The sequence below is a fragment of the Triturus cristatus genome, chromosome 10, assembly GCF_964204655.1.
Source record: "Triturus cristatus chromosome 10, aTriCri1.1, whole genome shotgun sequence".
In the NCBI taxonomy this organism is placed as follows: Eukaryota; Metazoa; Chordata; class Amphibia; order Caudata; family Salamandridae; genus Triturus; species Triturus cristatus.
Window position 1 is genome coordinate 1,121,895,589 of NC_140593.1, and position 26,077 is coordinate 1,121,921,665.

Genomic DNA, 26,077 nt, shown 5'->3' on the forward strand with positions numbered 1-26,077 from the left:
CAGAATCTCCCCAATGAGAATTCTCATTGCAGAGATTGCGCCCGAGTACGGAGACATCCCCACGACCGGCGGGGCCTCCGCCATGAGTGCGGAGGCCCCTTGTGAATCAGGCTCAGCACTTATAAGTGTGAAACACCTTTTTACAATATATAAAAGCCCAGTGCAAATACCAAATATTAGGGGGTTGGAAGCAGTGGCAAAGCAAGGGGGGCGGCAGCCTCCCCCACCCCCGCTCGTAAGGGAGTGGGGGAGGGGGGGCTGCAGCCGTCACGGGGCGGTAGCCACGGGGGAATCGCCAGCAGTCAGCTCCTCCCTACAGCCGGCGCAGGAATCTGTCAGCACCCTCCCCCAAGCTCTTATATGCCGCTGCAGGCGGCAAACGCTGGGGCCGCAATGCACTTGCAGTTTCCAACCATAGATCACTTACAACTCCATGACAAACTCCAGTTGTAACTGCTGCACAAAGGAGAAGCTGTCCACGGGGGCAGCTTTCCGTTTTAGCCCTAGGGAATCATTTCAGGAAGCCTGGTGGAGCGGACAGTAGTTGAGAATGGAAATGTAGAGTTGGAGGTCTTCCGAGCCTTGCTGGCCTCTACCCATGCATTCACAGCCAATCACAGGGGCTGCTGCAAACTGTGACTTTCTGAATTAATATTCGTATGGAAGGTAGGTTTGCGTCCCACTGCGAAGGGACACATTGTGCTATAACCTATAAGGGCATAGGTTGTGCTAGAAACTGCATTCCCACTAGTAAACCAGTCATTGTGCATATTGCACGCCCCCCAACTGGAATAGAGTAACAGCTCTATCCCAAGCAAGGGATTTGGGACAATGTAAATCGTCCCAAACATATTGCTTCATGCCATTTTATTTGAGTTTTAATACTTGTGATCTTATTGAGGTCCCAAGTAGAATGGGATTCATACCAGCACCGTCAATAGCTTTTTATCTTCTGTCCTCTTGTCTTTTGTGACTGTCCATAAAAGTTCTCATCTGGTGCAAACCACTAGTCCACTATAATAATCCAGGTACACACAGCTCAATTACTCGAACATGATAGTAATTTGGTGGAGTGGGGGAGAGGCAGTTAAGCAATTCTAAAAGAAACTTTGAAAAGATGGTGATCCTGGATTCTGTGTGTTTCCGCATCTTGGTAATTGAATGCATGGTGTGAGGTCTCCAAAGAGGACCCTCAAAGAATTATTTCTTTAGCCAGAGGTTTAACTTACATTTGAGGGATGTTCTCTTTTTGCTCTTATTTTGAACACTAATGGTAACCCATCGTTGCTCGACAGGACGTTCGTGCATTAGCGGAGAGAACAGTACTGAATTTATAAAAAAATGGTATGGTGATTTCAAGGAGTATGCCACCATCTCAGAATTCAAAGAACTGAACCCCAACTTTAATTCGGTATGGCAGCTCCTTTTCATATCTTTTCTGGATTTTGTGTCGTCATTCTGCAGCATCACTGGAAGATTCTCTAACCCATTACCCACTTGGTTTTCTGTTTCCCTCAGTCGGCTGCCCTGGAGGAGTGTACCCCTCAACAGATTGGAGAGTATACCAGGACTTCGGGGGCTCTTAACAACGAGCAAGAATTTATCAAAATCTTTCAGAACCTGCAGACCACAGAGGAAGTTTCTTTATTTGTCACCGAGCTGAACACCAATGCACAGGTATATGCATACCTTTATATGTTTGAGATGCTAGCCAGGCAAACTAAACCTAAGCCAGCAAAGAGACCTACTAGTATGTAATTTTTTGAAGAGTTGGGTTAAACAGATGTTGAGTTGATTGTGTGTGAGGTCTCCTGTGATTTTGAAGTCTTGAACATGAGCGCTGCATTGAAGAACACCAAGTAGGGATTCTCTTCGGTCGTGAATTCCTTAGAACTTCTTGGGAGGAACAACAATTGAACTGAATACACTGTCTTGTCGGAATTTAAAGAAAACTGTGCGTTGCATAAAGTATTATATGGTAATTCCACAATATAATGAAGCATTCTTACAATCAGGGGCACTTGCCATTGGAAACATTTAAAATAATTATAGCTCATTGTTTTAGCTGCAAGACAGGATCCTCATACACGAGTCTGGAGTCATTCAGGTAGGAGGGAAGATCTTTATTTCATGTTAGGTCTTTAGGTTAAGGGAACAGCTGGTAGATGCTGTTAGGGCTCCATGCTCCCTCCAACCATCTCGGTCTCCTAGCTTCTAAAGATCTTATCTCCTACCTGAATGGCACCGGACTCTGGCATGAAGACCCTGCCTTCCCACGGCAACACACAGCGTGAATGGTAGGTCTTTCATTGGGTGATTGTGGCTGATGGGACATCTGGACTGACTGGATATAAGAGTTGCAAGCAGTCCTTTGCCAACCTAATGAGCTTCAACCATCATCAGAGGACACCAGTAGGTAGACATTAAAAAAGAAAGTCGCAACACAGAGACAAGTTGGCACATGCTTGCAGTGGTCAACATGACATAGCATCAGAATGGGCTTTTGCCACTTCTGTTTAAAGATGGTACCCTACATGGAGGGTACTTTGAAAACAAATATAGATTATGCATGTGGGAGCACGCATCCATGGAGGTCATCAAACCCCTAAGCGACCATAGTTTCTATCTGTGTATGCATGATGGAGCATGTGAGTGACCCGTGTGGTAGGGTACCTTGTGCTCATGCAACAGGGAAGTCACACCGAGAAGCAGACTTGTCTCCCACTGCTGCACCTTCAGCCAGTGCATAGATCTCTGAACTCTCAACACAGTAGTTTTAGGATTGAGCTGTTCTGCTCCAACCACAAAATGACTTCCTTTAGTTGCTCTAACAAGATAGAGAAAAGCAACTACTGCCGCTGGCTCATGGTGAATAAATTACAAACACAAGTATGCAGTTGTAGTCTCTTACTGTGGATGGAATCTCAAACTATTAGAACTTCTACTGTGTTGAGTCACGCACTTGCGCACAACACTGTTTTGTGCTGATCAGAGGGCTCTTTGTCCTATTCAGATTAGAGTGTCCTATGTAGCCCAAACTGTTCTCTGCTTTCTGGGGTTCAGAGGAGATCCATTCCATGCTGTTCAGAAATCTCCTGCTTTCTTGATATTAAGCAGCATTGGCTGAGCTTGTTTAGTGTATCATAAGAGCATTTTGTTGCTATCTGAGTAGCATTTGATGCTGTATTAATTGCATTGAGAGGGCTGAGTTCAGTCATCTAGATGGTTGCATTGAATGGAAAAAGAAGCACAGTGCCATTGAATGATCCTTGACTCTCTGTTGATTGCATGCACTTGTAGGACTCATTCATTTTGTGGATTATTATGGATTAATGCTTGTTAGATATTACAATATAGAGTGGCAATTTTACTCTAATGTGATAGTAAACAGTTGGCTCTCTAACTCCATGAATAGCATTCTGTGAGATGTACTCCTGTGCAACATTGTTTAATAAAAACAATTTAAAAAAAAATGTGATAGGAAAGGGTAGCAGATAAACAAAAGTGCAACTAAGTGAAAATAATCTGCCAGCTAGAATTCATGACACCAGCAGGGAAAGAATACAACACCTTCAATCGAAGCTTGGTGAGACCAAAATGCCCCTTTGCAGGTAAACAAAACATCTCATCAGGAGCAGGGAACTGAGATACGCAAGAAAGCTGTCGAAACATGAGCATGGGGTGGGCCCAAAGCATTTTATTTATTTATTTATTTTAAGCATTTATAAGCGCACTGTCACCATTGCAGGCATCCTGGCGCTGACTAGATCAGAGGGAGACGTAAAATGAAGCAAAAAACCGAGAGTTGTCAGACAGAAGTGTTAGGGAATAACCAGGTTTTGATCCTTCTCCTAAATGGGAGAAGTTCAGAAATGTGCCTAATATCAGCTGGGAGCGAGTTCCAGAGCTTGGCAGCGGTTACTTCGAAGGATCTGCCTCCAGATCTAACTCTCTTGAATCTGGGAACAGCTGCCAGTTTGGCCTCAGAGGAGCGAAGCTGCCTGGCTGGAGTGTACCACGTGAATTTCGATTGTAGGGAGGCAGGGCCAGTTCCATGGAGCGCCCTAAATGCTATACAAAGGGCTTTGAATTGTACTCTCTGCCTCACCGGCAACCAGTGTAGTTTGCTCAGAGAGGAGAGCCCGTGTGCTCTACTCGAAAGCCCCAAGGCCATCTTAGCAGCTGCTGATTGAACCCTTTGGAGCCTGTCCAGCAAGAATCCAGGGGATCCCAGCAGAAGGGCATTGCAATAATCCAATCTGCTGAGAATGGTGCATCTTACCACTTGAACACGAGCATGTAGGGGAAGGAGAGGAAGGACTTTCCTTAGGGAACGGAGGATAGCAAAGCAGCAAGCAGTAGTCTTATAGATATGTGTCTCCAAACTGAGCTTATAGTCCAGCATGACCCCTAGGTTACGAACTGATTCCACCGGCCGGACAGTGGTCCCAGTTTCAGGGGGCCAGAAATTATCTGGGAAGGGTCGGGAATCTTAGTTCCAGCGCAGAAGAGCAGCTCCGTTTTCCCTGCGTTAAACTGAAGGGAGTTGTCCCTGAGCCAGCGGGAGGTGGCACGCAGGCAGTTGTGAAAGATCTCAACCGAAGAAGAGTCCTCACCCTCCAAGGAGAGGATCAATTGCGTGTCGTCGGCGTAGTTGACAATTTTAATATCGAAGCTTTTAATTAGTGTAATCAGGGGTCTAAGATAGAGGTTAAAAAGAATTGGGCTAATTGCTGAGCCCTGGGGGACCCCGTGTGAAATCAGAGGAAAGACTGACTGAAAGGGAGGGATAGACACCGCCTGCTGCCTATCCTGTAGAAAGGAGTGGAACCACTGCACTGCAGACCCTCGTACTCCCGCCTCAGACAACCGCTTCAACAGAATCTTATGGTTCACAGTGTCGAAGGCGGCAGACATGTCAAGCAGGATCAAAAACGTTGCCTGCTTTCTATCTGCACGCCTTTGGAGTTCGTCCATAGCGGTGATAAGGGCGTTCTCGGTACCGTGGGCGGGCCGGAAGCCGAATTGATCACCATCTAGTAGTTGAAGGCGTTCCAGATGATTGGAGAGGGTGTTGCTAACCCATCTCTCAACAATCTTGGCTGGAAATGGTAGCAGAGAGATGGGACGGTAGTTTTTTGAGCAGTCCGGGTCTAAAGAGGGCTTTTTTAGTAAAGGAGATACTAGCGCCTGCTTCCATTGAGCTGGAACAGTCCCAGTCACAAGAGATTGATTGCAAATAAGATGGAGGGATGAGAAAAGTTCCTTCTCAAATTCCTTCCATATTTTTCGTGGAACATAGTCTAAGGGCGACCCCGAGGAAATCTCTCTGGCTAGTTTGCCGAAAACTTCATACGTAAGAGGTGGAAACTCGAGTAAGAGATCGTTTGAAGCCAGAGATGGACCTACAAGAAGGTCCACTGAGGATCCCAATCTCAGATCAGGGGGAGGGATAAAGTCTGGCGAGACTTCCAAGTCCTTAATGATAAGCTCAACTTTTTCCTTAAAGAAAACAGCAAGGTTCTCACAGAGTTCTTGCGAGAGGATGATGGAATTTTGGTGCATTCCGGATTGGTGACACTATTCAGGATATTAAAGATGTTTCTGGAGCTGTTGGTGGAATTACAGATCGTGGAGGAATAATAATCCGCTTTTGATTTATTAATCAGTTTCTTATATTCATGAACTTTATTTTTCCACAGCTCCTTAGAAGTGTCTGAATAGTCACGTCTCCACCTTCTCTCAGCTTGTTTGCAGCATTGCTTCAGATCTTTTAAGGATTCATTGAACCAAGGAGCGGAGTCATTGCCCTTACAGCTGCGCAATTTCAAAGGGGAATGCACGTCAAGGATAGATGTCATACCTGTGCAGAGTGAGGAGTAGTTATCATCTACCTGTTTTTTCTCATCAAAGACTTGTTCCAACTGGAACACTACCCCTGAAGAGTGCAGACGAGTAAGAGCTTTCCAATCTCTACAGTTAATTTTTCTGGTCAGCCCAGGAGCCTTATAATGGCAGTCATTCACGTGTATAAAAAATTTGATAAGTGAATGGTCCGTCCAATCCATAGGTAGGGTTTCCCCCATCCCAACTAACTGGGGATCTGCGAACAATATATCTAAGAGATGTCCGCCTTTATGGGTTGCTCCGGTGACCAACTGAGAGAGGCCAAAACTAGCGCAGGCGTGAAGAAGGTTATTGAGACCAGAGTCGAAAGCGCCATTGCGCCAGAGGTTAAAATCCCCAAGAATGAACAGTTTGTGATGGGAAAGTGCAATATTAGTCAGGGTGACCAGGAGCGCTTGTTGATGCTGGAGGCTAAACGCCCCAGGAGGGTGATAACACAGTATCCCGGTGACAATAATGCCAGGGAGGGCCTGGAATGATAATCCCAACAATTCAATGCCTACGGTCGGGTCTAGAGCGAGAGTTTTAATGCTACAGGATGCCTTAAAAATGACACCTACCCCCCCCCCCCCCCTCTCCCACTAGCCCTAGGGGTGTGTAGAAATTTATACCCAGGAGGACATGTGAAGCCAGGATCAACGAGGCAATCAGGGCGAGTCCATGTTTCCGTCATGAACAGAACATCTAGTTCATGAGTTTCAATAAGTAACTGGATCTCAATACTGTGCCTAGGCAGGGACCTTACATTCAAAAGGCCAATTTTAACAGATTGTTACCCAGAAAATCGGCTCGCAGAAAGGCTGCATGTAATAAGGTAACAGTGCCTTTGTTTGCGTATAGCTTACCCAATTGCAAGAGCGCCTCTCTGGAGTAGGGAGGGCCAGCAGGAGGCATGCTGAGGTCGGTTGGGCTCAAACAGGTAGCGTAGCTGGCGCAAGGCGCTACCTTAGCGCGGACAGGCGCAGACGGGCTTGCCTTAAGCGCGCCTTTGGCGCGCAATCGGCGCGCCCGCTGCGCTCGTCCGCTGCGCGTCCGGGCATGGCACATGATTTAAGGAAGAGGAAAATAGGGGAGGGGGGGGGGGGTGGCCTCAAAAAGGGGCGTGGCCTCAGCGAACGCCGGTGATGGCGGCAGCAGTGAACCCTGTGCAGCTTCAGCGACAGCGCTGTAACTGCTGCGCGGCCAGGTTAGGAGCACACAAGTTGCTTGCAAGGTGCAGGAGGGGGCAAGGGGTGAGTAAAATACACAATAAATTGGTGACACTCAAAGTTATTTAAAAACAATTCACACTCCCGGCTTTCCGCCTCAGGAGATCAGGTCAGTCTGAGCGGCGAATGCATACCATAAATCTAAATAGTATACAATAGTTCTGCTTGCTAATAGACAGATAAATCTGTCTGTAGGCAAGGCCTAAAAAGAAAAAGAGGGTAAAAGGTGAATGGCGGTATTCTATTTAGTTCCCTTTCCATCACACACAAGGGCAGGAAGACAGAGTGCGTTAAATGCGCGGAGTCACTAACGTGAAGATGATTGGTCCATTGCTTGATAATGTTGGGGAATCAAGTTAAAGAGGTTAGTTTCTGAGATTTCATGGAGACTATATAAGACAGTACACAGTGATATAAACATCATAGCCTCAGCATCTGATGTCTGGCTTATTGATATGTTTTAGAATGTCCAGTCTGAAAATGTACTCACATCAGGTATACATTTATCTTTCAGGTTGAGCTACAGGGCACAGAAATCGGCACTGTGATCTTTACCCGCATCACAAGTGTGATCTCAGAGGATTATTCTACATTCACAGAGACAGATTGGATCTTCTGGTACCAAGTACAGTTCAAATACATCCTCCAGTATGTGAATGAGACCATCCTCATTGAGATACCCAGCAACATAGACTGTGGCTCGGAGCAACAAATGTAAGATTCTTTGCCTGTCTTGGGTGCTGCAGCGCCTGACAATTACCTTTGATTCTATACTGGGCCAATATGGTTTTGATTTTAAATTTTTACTCCTTTGTCGACATTGCATGGGGTGGTAGAAATATAAGTCCTTACCACAAAAGTTAAATGGTTTTGAAGCTGCTTTTGTCAACCTTTGCCATTTATTTCACATTAACCAGCAATTTTAAAAGGAAAAGGCTTGGATGAGGTAGAAGCTCTATTTATTTTTTTTAGTTCTATAAATTTGAAGAAAACTTTTATGTTAAAGCGCAAGTAATATATCTAAAGAGAACCCTTACTTTCATTGAGTCTTTCATCGCTTCACCATTAAAAGCAAAGGCTCGTTCTGTAGACCCATTCCCCGTAAGAATACCAGTGATCCAGCCAGAGTTTTTTTCATTTTTATTATCTGGCTGTTTGGGATAACTTCACCAAAGTGTCTCCACATATCTGACAAGCAGACTGCATGCTTGGAAGTGATTTGTGGTAGAAACAAAGTCAGTTGTTCATGAAGTCTCTTGCCTACTGTCGTCCATCGGGTGTCATGGGCCAAGTGTAGCCACTTTGCAGACTTTGAATAACGTGGCGCTAGAGGTCGCCTGGTGTTTGAAGACATGCTCTCTGTTCTCAATGCAAATGCAGCTACCGAAGACTGAAATGAACATCTGACCCCTAGTTTGTTTCTCTAGTCTAGCTGTACATCTATACATACATTTAAGTGCTTGGTCCTTCATGCTTTCACGTATACACTGTTATATGTGGTACACTAAATCTGTGATGTTAATATGATTTACCACGCACACTTGACGTCTCTTGCCCTCATGCTCACAACTAAAAGCTCTCTGGGTTCTTGTCACCGAGTAGCGTAGCACTTTAGAACTGTTTCAGTATGATACTACACACTACAATATAAGACACTGCTTCCTTCTTCTCGTACAGTGTGAAGGCTTTCAATGGTGTTTTTGATAAGCTGTCCGAAGAAGTCAAGAAGTCAGTTTACGACAAATTGATCAAACGCATTTTCGAGTTCAAGAACAGTAGCAGCAGCAGCACAGGTAAGTGACACTATGGTACCTTGCCTGGAAATTTTGAGTTTCCCAAATAAATGTACAGACTCTAGTCTGTGCTCCAAGAAGACGATGACCCGCTGTTGGCTTCTCAGTACTTAATATAACAGACTAATATGTCACTTGCCATTGGGTCCTCAATGTCTGTCTAAAAGAAGTTAGTAAATTAAACTACCACAATGTGACTGAGACTATGTTAACTTCAGCACTACCCTCATGGAATGCTGAGATGTGGTCAGCCAATGGGAGTGCTCCCATGATGGCACTGCTGTCTGTTGTTTGACTGCATTCTAGGTTCATAGCTTGGACATGATAGAGAAAGAGGCTATGGACATGTTCATTGGCTTGGGTTTAGTGAGGTTAGGGTTATGGGTGCTTCTTAACTTAGTAACCACATGTCCCAAGTTACAAACAGTGAATTGCCCTTCCATTCATTATGTGCCATTTCAGAGGGCATTAACCACTGTTAAAACTGCGAGCGCAAGAAAATAATGCTTGATTAAAACTGTCATTGAGTTGCTTGGAAAATTGATAAACTCATCTCATTCAACAGGATATCAAGAGAAATGTGCACCGTACTAGTGAGGGTGACCAACCTGCTTGTTTGCAATGTGACAACTTACGAAAATTTGATGTCATGGTGCAAAATGATAGTGCTGCGGCTCGAGGCACACACTAGCATATGAAGAGCTGTTGTTCACCTGCAAGTTGCCCCTACTGATCAGAACACTAAACCATCCAATGAGGATCAATGGTCATTGCACTTAGCGTAAAAGCCTGGTTCATTGGATGAAGACTTCATGGATTGCAAAACTGTGACTTTGCTTTAGCAACAGCACAGAACTGCTAACCTTAAGAGTATTTTGAGTGCTCACTAATAGCAGAAGTAACTGCCATCTAGTTACTTTTTATTGCATCTAGTTAAATTAGTTAATGACATTTTTAAAAACGGATTCCAAATTAGTCACTTGTGTACCTTTCATAGAGAAGGTACATTCCAGTTACTGTTCTTGTTTTCTATCCCTGTAGGAAAAGCAAAAACTCGAAATACTAGACTAATTGATTTTTTTTAAACATAAACCTATGGTGACAGATGTGTTGCTAACCAGCTTCCACATGATGGTCCATTATGGCTACCTCATTAGAGATAGCACAGGCACTTGTTTAAATGCTAATAGATGTTGAGTTACTGAGTTTTCTCATAGCCATCAGCTTTTCCCTCCTCTCAGTGATCTCCTCTGAAAAAAGTATTTGTCACTGGGGTAGGTGTGGTGTAGACACTACCAGTGTTTCATTCTCCAGAGCGGCGTAGTACTGTGCAAGTCAATCTTATAACAGGGACAGGGGATCCCGGCAAAGTTGAAGAGCACCCAAAAATCGGTGAGGTTGCGGATATCTACAAATGTCTCCACCACCCATTCCTTCATGGAAAGGGCAGGAAAGCATATTATCATTGTTATTATGAGGCAGCCTTCTCAGCAATCCCAGACGAATTTCGTTTTTATCCCTACTGATGACGGATAATATCCAGAAACACATGTGTCTAGAGATTAACAGCACCAACTTTGTTGAAACAATTCAACAAAAATTCAAGTAAGCATTTTAATTGAACTGCATTTATGAGAATGCCAAGGGGCAAACTGTGCTTGGAGGTGAAGCAGTGTGCTGCCATCCCCCTTCCCTATCATTGTTATTATTTTTATGATTGTTAACAATAAATAAATTAATAAAAAACATCTCTCCGTAGATGCAATTGGGAATTCACAAATGTTTTCCAAGAGTACCACTGGAAATTCCTGGGTACTCTCGGAAACCTGAAACTGTTGAAGGATTCAGGGAGCTTTTGGGAATCTTTCTGTTCATTTCTAAAATTCTGAAATCTGCCACCCTGAGAGGCAATAAACGTTTGATACAGATCCCTATGTGCTTTTGGGAACCGGCCAGGGTGTGTTTGTGAGCATAGACGTACGTTTGGGCACCTGCCCTCTCTCTACCAGAGGGCTCAGAGGCTTCTTTCTGAAATCGCAGGTGCTAGGAAGGGCTCAAAACACAAAGCAGTACTGAGAGTTCATGCCTTTAGATCCTCGATTTTAATATATTTGCCATGAATAACACATTTATAAGCCTTGGTCTCCTTGTGCATTTGCAGGTGTTGTCTGTGGCCAGGCCGAGATATCATCTATAGACTGGATCAATATCAACTTCGGTAAATTTTTCAAATATGCATATTTGGGGGATCTTCTCACTTGGAACACGAAATTTGAAGCGGTAAGTATCAAGAATACAGCATTGGAATGAAAAAATGATAGAAATGTATCTTCAATGTCAGTTCTTCCTCGATGCTTTCTCTTTCTCTTCCTAAGACCTATGAGCACCCCTTCCACTGGCACAGATATTGGGCACACCTTCCATTGGCACAGATAATGGGCACACCTTCCACTGGCACAGATAATGGGCACGACTTACACTGACACATATATTGGGCACACCTTCCACTGGCACAGATAATGGGCACGACTTACACTGGCACAGATATTGGGCACACCTTCCACTGGCACAGATAATGGGCACACCTTCCACTGACACAGATAATGGGCACGACTTACACTGGCACAGATATTGGGCACACCTTCCACTGGCACAGATAATGGGGACACCTTCCACTGGCACAGATAAGGGGCACGTGTACCTCTTGCACAAATAATGGGCACACCTTCCACTGGCACAGATATTGGGCACACAGTACACTGGCACAGATAATGGGCTCACCTTGCACTGGCACAGATAATGGGCATACCTTTCACTGGCACAGATAATGGGCACACCTTCCACTGGCACAGATAAGGGGCACACCTTCCACTGGCACAGATAATGGGCACGACTTACTGGCACAGATATTGGGCACACCTTCCACTAGCACAGATAATGGGCACACCTTCCACTGGCACAGATAAGGGGCACACGTACCTCTTGCACAAATAATGGGCACACCTTCCACTGGCACAGATAATGGGCACACCTTCCACTGGCACAGATAATGGGTACAACTTCCACTGGCACAGATAAGGGGCACACGCGTACCTCTTGCACAGATAATGGGCACACCTTCCACTGGCACAGATAAGGGGCACACGTACCTCTTGCACAAATAATGGGCACACCTTCCACTGGCAGAAATAAAGGGAACAGCCATTTTGCTCCGTTTTGCTGCCTACAAATTGTAGCAAAGAATGTGTTGCCATTGTCTGCATGACAGCAATACATTTTCACCCGGGCTTAACTGTGAGAGAGGAGTGTGGAAACCTTGCACTTATGGTTTCTTGCAGATAATTTCGCAAGTGTGATAGACATTTGTACAAAGAAACCCTGTTCACTACCCATCGTTTTTTATTTATATAAAAAAGCAAATAGCAAACTGGGTGAATGCGCTTTGAACAATATCACATCTTCCACCTTTAGTACATGGGCACATTTTATTTCCCATCCTTCTTATGTGAGCACAGCAGAAACAATGTGGAATTATTTTGTGTCCTGTTGGCCATGGGGCAAATTCCGAAGGTTCCATTTCCTATTAAAGAAGCTGTAAAAACCAATGCAAATCCTCCTTGTTTTTGCAACAGTGCAACGTTTCTGTAATACAGGCTTATTTGGATTTAAATAAGGGGCTATGAGGCACTCAAAAGCTTTTCTTTCTGTTAGCCTGGATCTCTGGTATCAGAGTAGGCGATGAAAATAAAAAAAATAAAAAACAGTTGGGGGAACAGAAGCAAAGTTCAGCTTGATAACTCCAATTAAAAAAGGAATGGGTTAATATGGGAGGGGTGGGAGGAGCATCCCATTAACAGCAAATGTTGGACTGCCCACATTAGAAATAAAGAAATAAGGACAGTAAAAAGAGGTGGGCCTTAACACGGAGACTCGGTAGCCAAAAACACTGTGCATCTGGGTACCGGCCTGTCTTTATGACGGCACGAGCCACCCCCTCATTGACCCTGACCATCTCTGCTGCTGAGCCCTCAAGTAATAGGAGAGTATAAAGAGAAGGGCAGTGGCCGTATAGAGCAAAAGTAGGCAGGAGGGGGGCAGGAGCGGCCTGTGCAGGTAAAAGCGGTGGGGCCTGGTTGGGGGGGGGGGGGGGGGGGGGCGGAATTAAATAAATAATTATTTTTCCCTCCTCCTTGTCTGTTCAAATGCCCCCCGCCCTGCCCCACCACCTCACCACTCTTATCTGCACGGACCGCTCCTCGAGGGGGGAGAAGGAAAAAAAAGTTGCATAGATGGAACCCAGGGGGAAGCAATGTGTCATTAAAAACATTACACTGTGGGCTCCATCTAAACACTTGCTGTGGGACAGGGACGCCAGAATGCTCACCCGGCCAGCAATCAGCCCACCCTTACCACCGACACCGATACCAAACCCTAGCTCCTGCCTACAGAGGCCAAAGCAGGTTGTAAATGGGGGCAGTGATCCTCATGGAACTGGAATGCCTGGCTAAATTTGAGCTGGAAAAACCTTGTTGACAGTATGATTCCCAATGGCATGAGGAAATACTTGTAAATTGCACCATACTGGCAAGTTGTTGAGAGGTGTGGAGGTTGCAAGACCCCAGTACAGTGCTTCTAGTAATCAGGGCTAATCAGCCCCAACGACTGAAAGAGCTTTCCTCTGTGGAAGAACTCAATGAAGAGTGTGACAGACTTTGACACATTTGAAATTACTGATGCATTCTGAAGTCCACAAAACATGAATCTGCCTTTTTTACCCTCCTGATTAGTGGCAAATTTGACCATCTTCAAGGTGGGAGGGCAAACGCCAGTGTCGGGCATTATTTGCCTAAAACGGGAGTGCCCAACAGCTTTGTGGTAATCAGGTCCATTGTATCCACCCACAGACATACACAGCATGTGTGATGTTGCAGAATGACTCAAAGGGGACTCAGTCAGTTGAGTTCTTCTGGCATCTTGTGTAATCTGCAAGTCTGCAGAAGCTACATTAAGAGCCACCAAGTGCTCAGTGGGCATTTATTGTTGCTCCACAGATGCCTGCAGGTGGTAAATGGGGTGCCTACAAAAATGTCACAGACAGAAGCAATAATCAAAATATTGTCAGGGAAAGCACATATATAGGTTTTCTCTTCTCCAAATCTTTGCACCTTAAATATATAAATACATCGTCAAGGTACATATATGTGGACTTAAGTATAATAAACTCACATAAATGTATTCCTATGATATTTTTGTTGTTGATAATCTGTCTACAATGTTTTGTTAACACAGTATTTAAAACTCCATATTTTGGCAGTATACAACCACAAAAAGGTCCATTGTGCCACCACAGTGTGCATGATTGTGTCGAATGTATGACGTTACATCACAGTTTTTACACCGCAATACGTCTACAACGCAGTCATTACAACACAAGTTGTTACAATGACTTGCGCTGGAGGGCGCTGGACTTAGGAATAGTATGATTTACTATTCCAACACTAGCCTACGTAACAGTAGGGAAGGTGTTGGAATAGTAAATCATACTATTCCTTAGTGTATAGCGCCATCCAGCGCAAGTCGTTGTAACAACTTGCGTTGTAATGGCCACGTTGTAAACGTATTGCGGTGTAAAGACCGCGTTGTAACCGATGTTTCCCGATTGTGTCTGATGCAGATACTGAAGCTATGTGGGCTTCCTGTAGAAGTGCCATTGGTTGTGTGCCTGAGCTTTGTTGGATACCTGTAAGAGCTCTAACGGTTTCTAGGAGGGCTCTTTCGGGTACCAGACTGAGCTCCATTGGATACCCGAAAGAGTTGAATTAACTCCTAGCAGAAGCTCGTTGGGTACCAGACTAAGCTCCTTTGCATACCCAAAGGAGCTCCATTGGAGCGCAGCTGGAAATACTTTGCTGATCTTATTAGATCTATCCATTGCCTTCAACGTGGTCAACCATTCACTTCTTATTAATCGGCTCACGATGTTAGGCTTTAGGAACCCAGCATTGGCCTTGCTTGGTTCATTCTTTTGTGATAGGAAGCAGGTGGTGGCTTTGAGAGATGCCATCTCAGACCCCTTTTCCCTCCCTTGTGGGATGCCTCGGGGTCCTCCTTTAGCCCCACAATTTTTAATATATGTGTCACTCCCCTGATCAGTTCTATCCCCAGCTATGGTTTTGCAATATTTTTCTACGTCCACGACACACAAATTGTGTTGTCAATATCATCTGAAGTGGAAGAGGTGGCTAAAAGGTTCGGTAGCTAAATGACTCATATTGAGAACTGGATGCAAACAAATGTTTGAAACTAAACTCAGATAAAACTGAGATTTTACTCTTCGGGAACAAAGACTGGGCACTCAGAAACGTCTAGTGAACAACTTCAGTATCTTCAAAATGCAGCTGCCAGACTGCCTTTGAAAATTTCTAAATTCGCCTTATTTCTCAATCCTTACAGAGCCTTTATTGGCTACCAGTTAGGGATAGGATTAATTTTATAGCCCTAAGGGGGTAACATCCTTTAGGATGAGGCCAGAATCACGCTGTGCTTTCACAATGCCGGCAATAGTACAAATGTGTTGTTAGCACGCGTTTGTTCAGCACGCAAGTCGTTACAACACTTGCTTTAGAGCGGGCACATTGGTGGAATGATGTTGAATATAAAGTCTAACACCTTCCCTACTGTTGTGCAGACTGGAGTTGGAATAGTAAATGTTCATATTCCAAAGTCCAGCGCCCCAGTATGGCAAGTAGTTACAACGACTTGCGTGCTGAATGAATGCGTACTAACGACGCGTTCATTCTAATGATGGCTTGATGAAGGCATGCATGCTACATTCCACTGCGGGCCTAATTAGGATGTTGAGCGGTTGGATCACTGACAGGCCATCGGTGGCAGTCAGACCACACACATCCCTTTGGTACGACCGCTGCATTACGATGCTGCCAATTAAACCCACAACTGTCGGACGAAAGACCGCCGCCTCCACCAGGATGAGAGAACCTGATGGGGTGGCGTTCAGAGCAGTGTCCTAGAATGGCGCCAGTGCCGAGGCAAGCACTGCCAATAGGAATACAACATCCCTTTCCAACAGCCATTTCATGGTGGGATTCCTGCCATGAAAAGGTTGTCGGAAAGGGATATGGGGCCCAAAACAGGGCCCTGTCCATCGCGGGCCACTTGAAAGTGGCCCTGGTGGCACATGTAGTGCCTCCACTTACCTCCAAGCACCATGTGCCATACACAACATGGTGCATGGCACATGGTGAATGGACGTGCAGCACACACTGCACTGTGGCGGCATCTGCTGCGGCCCTTCTAAATGGCCAAGCCATGCCGCCATGGTCAGACCATTGACTTTCCGACCGCCAGCCCAGCGGTCATATCCAAATATGGCGGTCAGACTGATATGCTCATCAGGTGGTCTTATGACCGCCGCAATAGCAGCAGGCGGTCCGTACGCCCAGCATCATAATGATGTCCTAAGTTTGGTCCATAAAGCTCTTCACCGTACTGGGACAGAATACGTTCAGAATTTCTTTTTCTGGCATTCACCTGGCCAGGTACTTAATCAAGCTCAGCCAGACTGGTAACTGTTCCCAGAATAAATAAAGTAAGATGGGGTGGCAGGAGTTTCTCCTTTTGTGCTAGCACATTTTTGAACGCTTTGTCTCTAAACCTGCGATCTCAATCCAAACTGTTGAAATTTGGGAAAGTGCTAAAAACTTGGCTTTTCTTACAGACCTATAATTAATCTCATCCATTGTGTCCTATTCTCTGGTGGGCTTTTCTTTGTTGAACGCCAGCGCCAAGACACTTTCGGGTAACCACTTGCTAAATAAAACCCACCTACATTACAATTATGTTGTGATCCTGTTTCAGCTCCATTTAAAACTATTACATTGCGCCTGCAGCAACACAGAGGACTGACATTGTGTAATACAAATTAATAACACAAGAGCACTGAGTCTTCATTGTAATAGTAGCCACAACCCGATTTTTCTTCCATTTTACAAAACAAAAGGTTTGTTCCTAAATAAGGAAAGAGTGCAATTCAGCCTTTTGCTCTGGGCAAGAGACTGCCCTGATTCTGGTCTGCACACGGTGCCCTAGGGCATATTCTTTTGGACAGGGTGTGGAGTGGGCTAGTGGGAAAGAGTATTTACATTTTACAAGATGCAGTCACAGAGATACTCAGCGCCATCTTGGGTCAGGCTGCACTCCTTTCATGATGATTTATTGCTTGAAAGATTTGGTTGTGCTAATATTCACCAAACTCCACTCTGCACAGCCCAAAGGGCCAGCTGTTGCAAAGGGTTTTAACTATTCTGTGTCTATGGGAAAATGTGTTTGTACACATGGCCCAAAGTGTTTAAAACGGGCTTATGGTACACAAGTTGCCTTTAGAAAGCTTTGCTTGACTGAATGATTTGCCAGAAAGTCACATATATCAGGATAAATACACTTTATAATGATTAGACTTTTCTCGGAGCCCACCAGTAGGAATAACTGGCCAGTCCTATGTCGGACCTCTTTGCTCGATCATAAAACAACCACATTCTTATAGGTGCTTGACATAGAAAACACATATCCACTGTCCTAAAGTATTTCTATGCTACCGGTACACTCCCATTACAAGTATTGCATCGCTGCTGAGAAGTGCTGGAACTCTCCCATTACAAGTATTGCATCGCTGCTGAGAAGTGCTGGAACTCTCCCATTACAAGTATTGCATCGCTGCTGAGAAGTGCTGGAACTCTCCCATTACAAGTATTGCATCGCTGCTGAGAAGTGCTGGAACTCTCTCCTTTCAAGTATTGCATCGCTGCTGAGAAGTGCTGGAACTCTCTCCTTACAAGTATTGCATCGCTGCTGAGAAGTGCTGGAACTCTCTCCTTACAAGTATTGCATCGCTGCTGAGAAGTGCTGGAACTCTCCCATTACAAGTATTGCATCGCTGCTGAGAAGTGCTGGAACTCTCTCCTTACAAGTATTGCATCGCTGCTGAGAAGTGCTGGAACTCTCTCCTCACAAGTATTGCATCGCTGCTGAGAAGTGCTGGAACTCTCCCATTGCAAGTATTGCATTGCTGCTGAGAAGTGCTGGAACTCTCTCCTTTCAAGTATTGCATTGCTGCTGAGAAGTGCTGGAACTCTCTCATTACAAGTATTGCATCGTTGCTGAGAAGTGCTGGAACTCTCCCATTACAAGTATTGCATCGCTGCTGAGAAGTACTGGAACTCTCTCCTTACAAGTATTGCATCGCTGCTGAGAAGTGCTGGAACTCTCTCCTTTCAAGTATTGCATCGCTGCTGAGAAGTGCTGGAACTCTCTCCTTTCAAGTATTGCATCGCTGCTGAGAAGTGCTGGAACTCTCTCATTACAAGTATTGCATCGTTGCTGAGAAGTGCTGGCACTCTCTCATTACAAGTATTGCATCGCTGCTGAGAAGTGCTGGAACTCTCTCGTCACAAGTATTGCATCGCTGTTGAGACGTGCTGGAACTCTCTCCTTACAAGTATTGCATCGCTGCTGAGAAGTTCTGGAACTCTCTCATTACAAGTATTGCATCGCTGCTGAGAAGTGCTGGCACTCTCTCATTACAAGTATTGCATCGCTGATGGGACGTGCTGGAACTCTGTCCTTATAAGTATTGCATCGCTGCTGAGAAGTGCTGGAACTCTCTCATTACAAGTATTGCATCGCTGCTGAGAAGTGCTGGAACTCTCTCCTTACAAGTATTGCATCGCTGATGAGACGTGCTGGAACTCTCTCCTTACAAGTATTGCATCGCTGCTGAGAAGTGCTGGAACTCTCTCCTTACAAGTATTGCATCGCTGCTGAGAAGTGCTGGAACTCTCCCATTACAAGTATTGCATCGCTGCTGAGAAGTGCTGGAACTCTCTCCTTACAAGTATTGCATCGCTGCTGAGAAGTGCTGGAACTCTCTCCTCACAAGTATTGCATCGCTGCTGAGAAGTGCTGGAACTCTCCCATTGCAAGTATTGCATTGCTGCTGAGAAGTGCTGGAACTCTCTCCTTTCAAGTATTGCATTGCTGCTGAGAAGTGCTGGAACTCTCTCATTACAAGTATTGCATCGTTGCTGAGAAGTGCTGGAACTCTCCCATTACAAGTATTGCATCGCTGCTGAGAAGTACTGGAACTCTCTCCTTACAAGTATTGCATCGCTGCTGAGAAGTGCTGGAACTCTCTCCTTTCAAGTATTGCATCGCTGCTGAGAAGTGCTGGAACTCTCTCCTTTCAAGTATTGCATCGCTGCTGAGAAGTGCTGGAACTCTCTCATTACAAGTATTGCATCGTTGCTGAGAAGTGCTGGCACTCTCTCATTACAAGTATTGCATCGCTGCTGAGAAGTGCTGGAACTCTCTCGTCACAAGTATTGCATCGCTGTTGAGACGTGCTGGAACTCTCTCCTTACAAGTATTGCATCGCTGCTGAGAAGTTCTGGAACTCTCTCATTACAAGTATTGCATCGCTGCTGAGAAGTGCTGGCACTCTCTCATTACAAGTATTGCATCGCTGATGGGACGTGCTGGAACTCTGTCCTTATAAGTATTGCATCGCTGCTGAGAAGTGCTGGAACTCTCTCATTACAAGTATTGCATCGCTGCTGAGAAGTGCTGGAACTCTCTCCTTACAAGTATTGCATCGCTGATGAGACGTGCTGGAACTCTCTCCTTACAAGTATTGCATCGCTGCTGAGAAGTTCTGGAACTCTCTCATTACAAGTATTGCATCGCAGCTGAGAAGTGCTGGAACTCTCTCATTACAAGTATTGCATCACTGCTGAGAAGTGCTGGAACTCTCTCATAACAAGTATTGCATCACTGCTGAGAAGTGCTGGAACTCTCTCATAACAAGTATTGCATCACTGCGGAGAAGTGCTGGAACTCTCCTTCCAAGTGTAAAATGTGCAGATACTCAGCACTAGGCAGTCCCTGCTCATTTAATCACTGAATTTTCCCACATTACATAATACTAAATATTGTCCTCCGTGAATTAGATTGTAAGAATAATGACTTTATTGTGAATAAAACATGCACATTTTTTATTCACTCAATTTAAACATTTAACCGCTCATTCAAACGATCTCGGAATTTCCCAAGTAGATAAAAAAGAGGTTTTTGGCTGATCCGGTGTTTTGAATTACTCCATGCAGGATTTCCGTCCCGGTGATGTCCAAGGCCATACCTTGTCATTTACAACATGGTAGAATATTGCGGAAATTTGCAAAGGTATACTAATTTCGATTGTAATTCCCCATTCCATGCACCAGACTCCTTACTGCATGGTAAAATAGCAATCATAAATTAACCAACCTCGTAGAATCAGGATTTTCAGACGTGGTGTCACCACATCAGGAGCCCAGTGACTCAGGTAATGAAGACCTGAGAACGTAAACTCAGATTTCTAAAAGAGCGGGAACTCGGACTAACATCCAATGAGCTCCCTCAGACCAAAAAGGCACGTTCATTGCAGCAGGTTTTGGGTGTTACTTCTAATTTTAAATGACTGAGTGATATAAAAAGGACCAACTTTCATCTCCTCCTGAAGTCTGTGTGTTTTCTTTTCCCAGGCCGACGTGGTGACAAAGATAAGTGTTGAACAACTTGCAGATTATACTCTGGACGTCAAGGTGCTGAGCAACGACGACTTGGTTTGCCCCATCCTTGCCAGGCTGCACCGTCAGAGCGACGACGTCATCTCTACTTTCCTGACTGAATTCCAAAACAGCGCCCAGAAGGTACACTGACACTTTATTTTGTATGTAGTTCAGGACATGACAATCTCAACCTACTCAGTAAAGAAAAAGGTGTGTATGTAGGGAGAGAGATGTGTCTGTGAGTGTATACACGCATAAACAGAAAGAGAGAGGACACATATGAGGCAGCTGTATACTGTGATCCATGAACACAACTGAGGGGACCTGGTGACAATATACCAGGGGCCCAGGGTTTAGTGGTTTATAAATGTAATAGAACACAGAGATTGCTTTCCTGGACCACAAACCACGTTAATCATGAAGTGTTTTATATTATAATACATGTTTTTATTTTATATGTCAATTTTACTGCAATAGGCATAAAAAGGCACTCTTTTAAACAGAAAAAATCAATTTGCTTATCCGTAGTCAAAAGAAGAAAAAAATATAATTGTATTGTTCAGAAGGCAATTACTGACCTCTGTGAAATCTGATTGGCTCTCCCACTTTGAACATTCCAATGAATGTCAAGGCCTGTTCCACAGAATAAAAGATTCTCACAAATGAGTGCACCAGTAGTCCTCGACAGACTCAGTTCTACCATGTAGAAAACCACTAACTGTCGAAAATACTAAACAATTAACAGACTTGGGAGCATATGTACAAGAAAATGCCAGACTGCGGTGATACGCCAAATTTGGCAACGCTGCGCTCCAACATTTTCAAAACGCAGGGATGCGCCGTATTTACAAAATTACGGCTCACCCCTTTGTTTTCCTTAGTGCTGGAGCTAAAAAAGCTGCCTAACTTCAACGCTGGCACCCTACCGCCATGTTGCAAGGGTGTCTGCGCTGCGGGGGTGATTGTTTATGTGCATGAGGGAAGGGACACCCTTCCTGCACATAAACAATCAATAATGGCGATTTGCTTTTCCTGTGTGTGCTGCAGAAGGCAGCATACATAGAAAGAGGAATAAACAAGGAGAAATAAAGGTATTTCTCCTCGTATCGCAAGTCTATGACCAGGTATTGAAGTTGCCCAAGCACTGTAAGTCTGGGGCAGCATCAAAAAGCAATGGGTGTTTTGGTGGAATGCCCACTGCAACACCCATTGCACGTCCCTTTGCCACAGAGGGCTGTGGCAGAAAAGTGCACATATACAAGGTGCTGTTAAGCCACGTTAAGTGGCTTAGCGCCACCTTGTAAATATGGAGAGTATGCTATGCCACGGAGCATCAGAAAAAGTGACTCTCCCGTGGTGATAGGGGCATACTACTACTACTATACTACTAGAGGGTGCTTGAAGGCTCGCTTCTCACAAGAGTGTACTGCAGCCCGTGTCTTTGTGGTGCTTAAGGGCTTTGAGAGATCCTAGTTATCCGAGTCTTCTTAGGAAGGCTGTGCTCTGCCTCTCAGTCTCTGTCTGCTCCATGCTCCTCGTCTCACATATGTAGTCTGTGAGTTATCTCCATGGATGTCTCTTTTGGGGCTCCATTCTTGAGACTTCCTCCAACCTTTGCAAGTGTAATGAGTCAAGGAATCAATAAGTCCCGTCCATTGGATTTTATGGGTGGATGGATGGTGTGCTTGTCAGTGTCCTCGCTCCATGATGGTATTGTGTTAACCAGCATTGTTGGCAACAGTTATTTGGCAGCGATACAGTTAGTACTGACACTGGGGGTCTAGACTGTTCCTAGATAGTCCTCTAAATGCGAGCATGGCTGAGTCAAACTCTGCACATAACCACAGTATTAAGTGTGTATCCCAAAGTAAACTAATATGTTCTCAAGGATAAAGGGGAAACGGCCACTCACGTTCCCAGAATTTTGAGGACAAAGACCCCAAAATTTTACACTTTACAAAACAGTCTTTTTCCTGAGCAAAAGAAAAATAATGTTCAAGAGTACGTAGGTCTTCTACGCCTATCTCCTAACTGTGAATACGTTTGCCATTGTAATGAGGCAATCACTGGATGTGACTACCATGGAATGAACATTTGAAAATAAAGAAGACCTACATACTCTTGAACATTATTTTTCTTTTGCTTAGGATAAAGACTGTTTTGTAAAGTGTTTCTATATCGCCTAGAATTCTGCCAACTAATAAAGAGCGCTGAGCGGTTCAAGGATGGCCCAATGGGCACTCTTTCCCGTTGCATGCAGAGCATGACAAGGATCACTCACACTCTCTACCCCATCAATGCAGCTCTGGCTTAGTATTCAGTCCAGAAACTCTATAGGAACTGGGTCTGCGGCTGTCGCCACCGCCACATCAACCAGATATCTTCAAAGTTAGTCACCAATCGTGAATGCCCAGTCACTCACTCCGAAGGAATCCCTTAATTGTACCCCAAGAAGAAAGTAACAATAAGGAATCAGGCACTTGGTTCTGTCAGCTAGTGATGGTGCCTCTAGTGGTTTTTTGTAGGAAAAAATTTGCTCCACCATAAGACTCACCACAGGAAGAACAACTCAATGCGCGAAAAGCCCTGCATGATTCTGGAAATCCTGAAACGGTTAAAATCCCAAAGAGTATGGACCTCATTATCTCAAAATATCAGACTTTCTCTCTCACTCCTCCCCTTGCCCAAGGCTCCATAGCTATACTCATGTATGCAATATTTGTTAGGAGTCTGCCCAAAATGATCTGTCTCCGCATAAAGATGTGTTACCACTCCACCTCGCTATTGTAAAGGTCTCTCCTGCTTACCAGGCGTGGCCTTTTATACAAAATAATGGGGTAACCCTGTGTCCCTCAGAACCTGGGTATATGTATTATACGGATACAATGGTTCTGTCGGGGAATTACAATTGCTTTGGGATGTTCACAATATAAATGCATTACATGTAACATGTATCCATGATTTAGGAAAAGCAATGACAACACCCAAGCAATACTTTTGAATCGATATTTTTAAGAAAGAATAATGAATAATTAGGGCTACAAAAATACAATTGACAGAAATGTGAAGAAGAAGTGACATGTAAAGGTGAATACAAACGATACACTTAATACACTTAATATAACAAACACGATTGGGTAGAAGTAATTTTTGGAAGATTGAGTCCATATACTTGATCACATACGCATCCTGTTCATGTATGAATTGGTTTTGGAACTGAGACGTTGTGTGGACTCATGGTGTACGTCGACGTTTCGACCCTATGTTAGGCGCAAAATTTTAAAAAAGCGTCACGGCGGGTCTTCCTCGGGACGAAGGGGTAGAAGTGTAGCCTATGGGGTAGAAAGGAACTTCTTTAAGGGTGTGTACTTGTCATTACAAGTAGTTAAATAAGTGTTCAGTAAGTAATTAATGCTTACCCTGCGCAAAAATCAATCACTGCGCGTGCATTGGGCTTCTAATTAACGAAGGTCGGTATGAATTGACCTAAAGGATAATATCAAAAGTGTGGTAGTTTCAGAAACTGGCCTTATCAAGAAAGCCAAGGTTAATAAACACAGTGTGTGTGCTAGATTATATCAATGCAATAAAGGTGAAATAGCTTCAAAAAGCTGTTAGTTGAGATGAAGCTCAGACGACTAAATCGGACTTGGTTCGAGTAAAAAAGCAGCAGGCGTGGCCAGCACAGATAAGAGCGGTGGGGCGTGGTTGGGGGCAGAGTCAACATAGGACGACGAGGGACAATAAAAAAAAAAAAAAAGCTCCCCCCCCCCACCCACCGCACTTACCTGTATGGGCCACGCCTGCTGCTTACTTGTAAAGTGATCCATCCATCTAAATTTACTTTCAGTAGTAAATAATGCTTGGTGTTTTGTTGCTATGAAATGGGTGTTGGCCTCACACAAGCTCACATCGCCTTGTTGTCTTTTGCAGAAGAACTTCACCACATTCCCAGATGCAGCCATCAGGAAGAAGATGTATCTGCAGTTCTTTGGAGACCTCCAGGTCCACTTCAGAGACTACACATCTGCGGACTGGACTTCATTTATCCAGACAAAAATGGCCCTCTTTTGGGACAGTATTGATGTGCAAACTGCTACTACTGTTCTACAGTATCTTGACTGCACCGCCTACAGACAATTGTAAGTACACACAACATATTTTAATGTTATCTTAAAATAATTTATAAACTGCACAGAACTCACAGAGGGTCTCTCTGTGCTAGGAGGGGAAATGGCGGAAGCACAGTATCGAAAGAGGAATTTGTTGGAAGCCTTCCATGAGTGAATGTTGTTTGCTTTGGTGTACAGGAAATAAGAACGTTAGTGGGGCTTATACACTGACCTGCTATCAAATAGAGGCATAGAGTAGAAAGTCATGCATTTGAGAATGATGCAAAAAGAACTATCTTGCAACACAAACCATGCATCCAGTTACTGTGCAGGCCTGGACTGCCCGTTTCACCACCGGGCATTTCCCCAGGGTGCTGTAGCTTTTGGGGGCAGGTTTTTAGGGCAGCAGGTGCTGCGGAGCTCTAGTACTTTCTCTGGCTCTCTCGTGTAATTAGCAAAGCACAGGGGGGTGCTTCCGGAAAAGAGGAGAGCGAAGAAGAGAGTGATGACAGAGCGAGGAGAGGAACTGATCGGGCTAGTTTGAGAATTTTTACCAGGGGTTCTTTTGGCTGCCAATCCCTCCTTGGCTATATATGGGTATATCTATAGAAGGAGGGTCCCACACCAGGTCCTTTTAAATTAATATTGGATCTTAAAGCAACTGAACCCCTACAGTATATTGTGACTCTGCAGGAGACATTCCTTCTTCCGAGTCACAGTCCACTAGTGCACTTCCTCCTGGTTGGTTCCTTCAGAGCCAAAGCCGACTTGGAAGATGATGACTGTATGGGGACCGAGGATTCCCCTTCATCATATCCAACTACCCTGCCTCATCCTCACATGAAAAACACAAAGGTGATGGGTGGAATGCTTGCAAATAGTATCAGTCAATGACAGTCATCGGCCAGCGCTCCAGTCCAAGCCTGCTGCCCTAAACGCCTCCCTCTTTTTCTCTCCGGTCACCACTGATTCCTATGGGAGGTGTGTAAAGATGGAGGGCTGGCAGTCAGAGAAACTGCACAACGTCTTCAGGGTATAGACCCCACCTCTGCTACCTGAACCTACCCTTGTTTACCTTAGAGCTGCTGTCCAGGGGTTACCTAAAGCTCTGACCCTAATCAGTGGGGACTTCAATGCATTATTGGATCCCACGCTAGACTCCACTGGCCGAGAGCAATGAAATGGAATGGAACTATCTCTTTGGCCAATTGGAAATTCTCCCTGGACTTGAGTGAAGTGCATCAAATATGCCCCCCCCCCCATTTCAAGGAATACACCCACATTTCAGCTAAGCATAAAATCATGTCTAGAATTGATTTCCTATTTTTTTCCGGCACTGACGTGGTATGCACATCAGCTGGTGATATCCTATCCAGTGGAATATCTGATCACTCCCCAATCATAGTGTAAATCAGAGTCCTGATGGACGGTTGTCA

The 26,077-nt window shown here is 44.7% G+C and overlaps 1 protein-coding gene across 1 annotated transcript in view; it reads left to right on the forward strand.

The window, feature by feature from the left end:
* LOC146796676 (uncharacterized) overlaps positions 1 to 26,077 on the forward strand; it is a 208,743-nt gene that overhangs the window by 132,827 nt on the left and 49,839 nt on the right. The window contains exons 33-39 of the mRNA XM_085629355.1: positions 1,296 to 1,411; positions 1,519 to 1,677; positions 7,630 to 7,829; positions 8,793 to 8,908; positions 11,070 to 11,188; positions 20,503 to 20,670; positions 24,463 to 24,671. Coding sequence (XP_085485481.1) covers positions 1,296 to 1,411; positions 1,519 to 1,677; positions 7,630 to 7,829; positions 8,793 to 8,908; positions 11,070 to 11,188; positions 20,503 to 20,670; positions 24,463 to 24,671 — 1,087 coding nt within the window. The remainder of the gene's footprint in view (positions 1 to 1,295; positions 1,412 to 1,518; positions 1,678 to 7,629; positions 7,830 to 8,792; positions 8,909 to 11,069; positions 11,189 to 20,502; positions 20,671 to 24,462; positions 24,672 to 26,077) is intronic.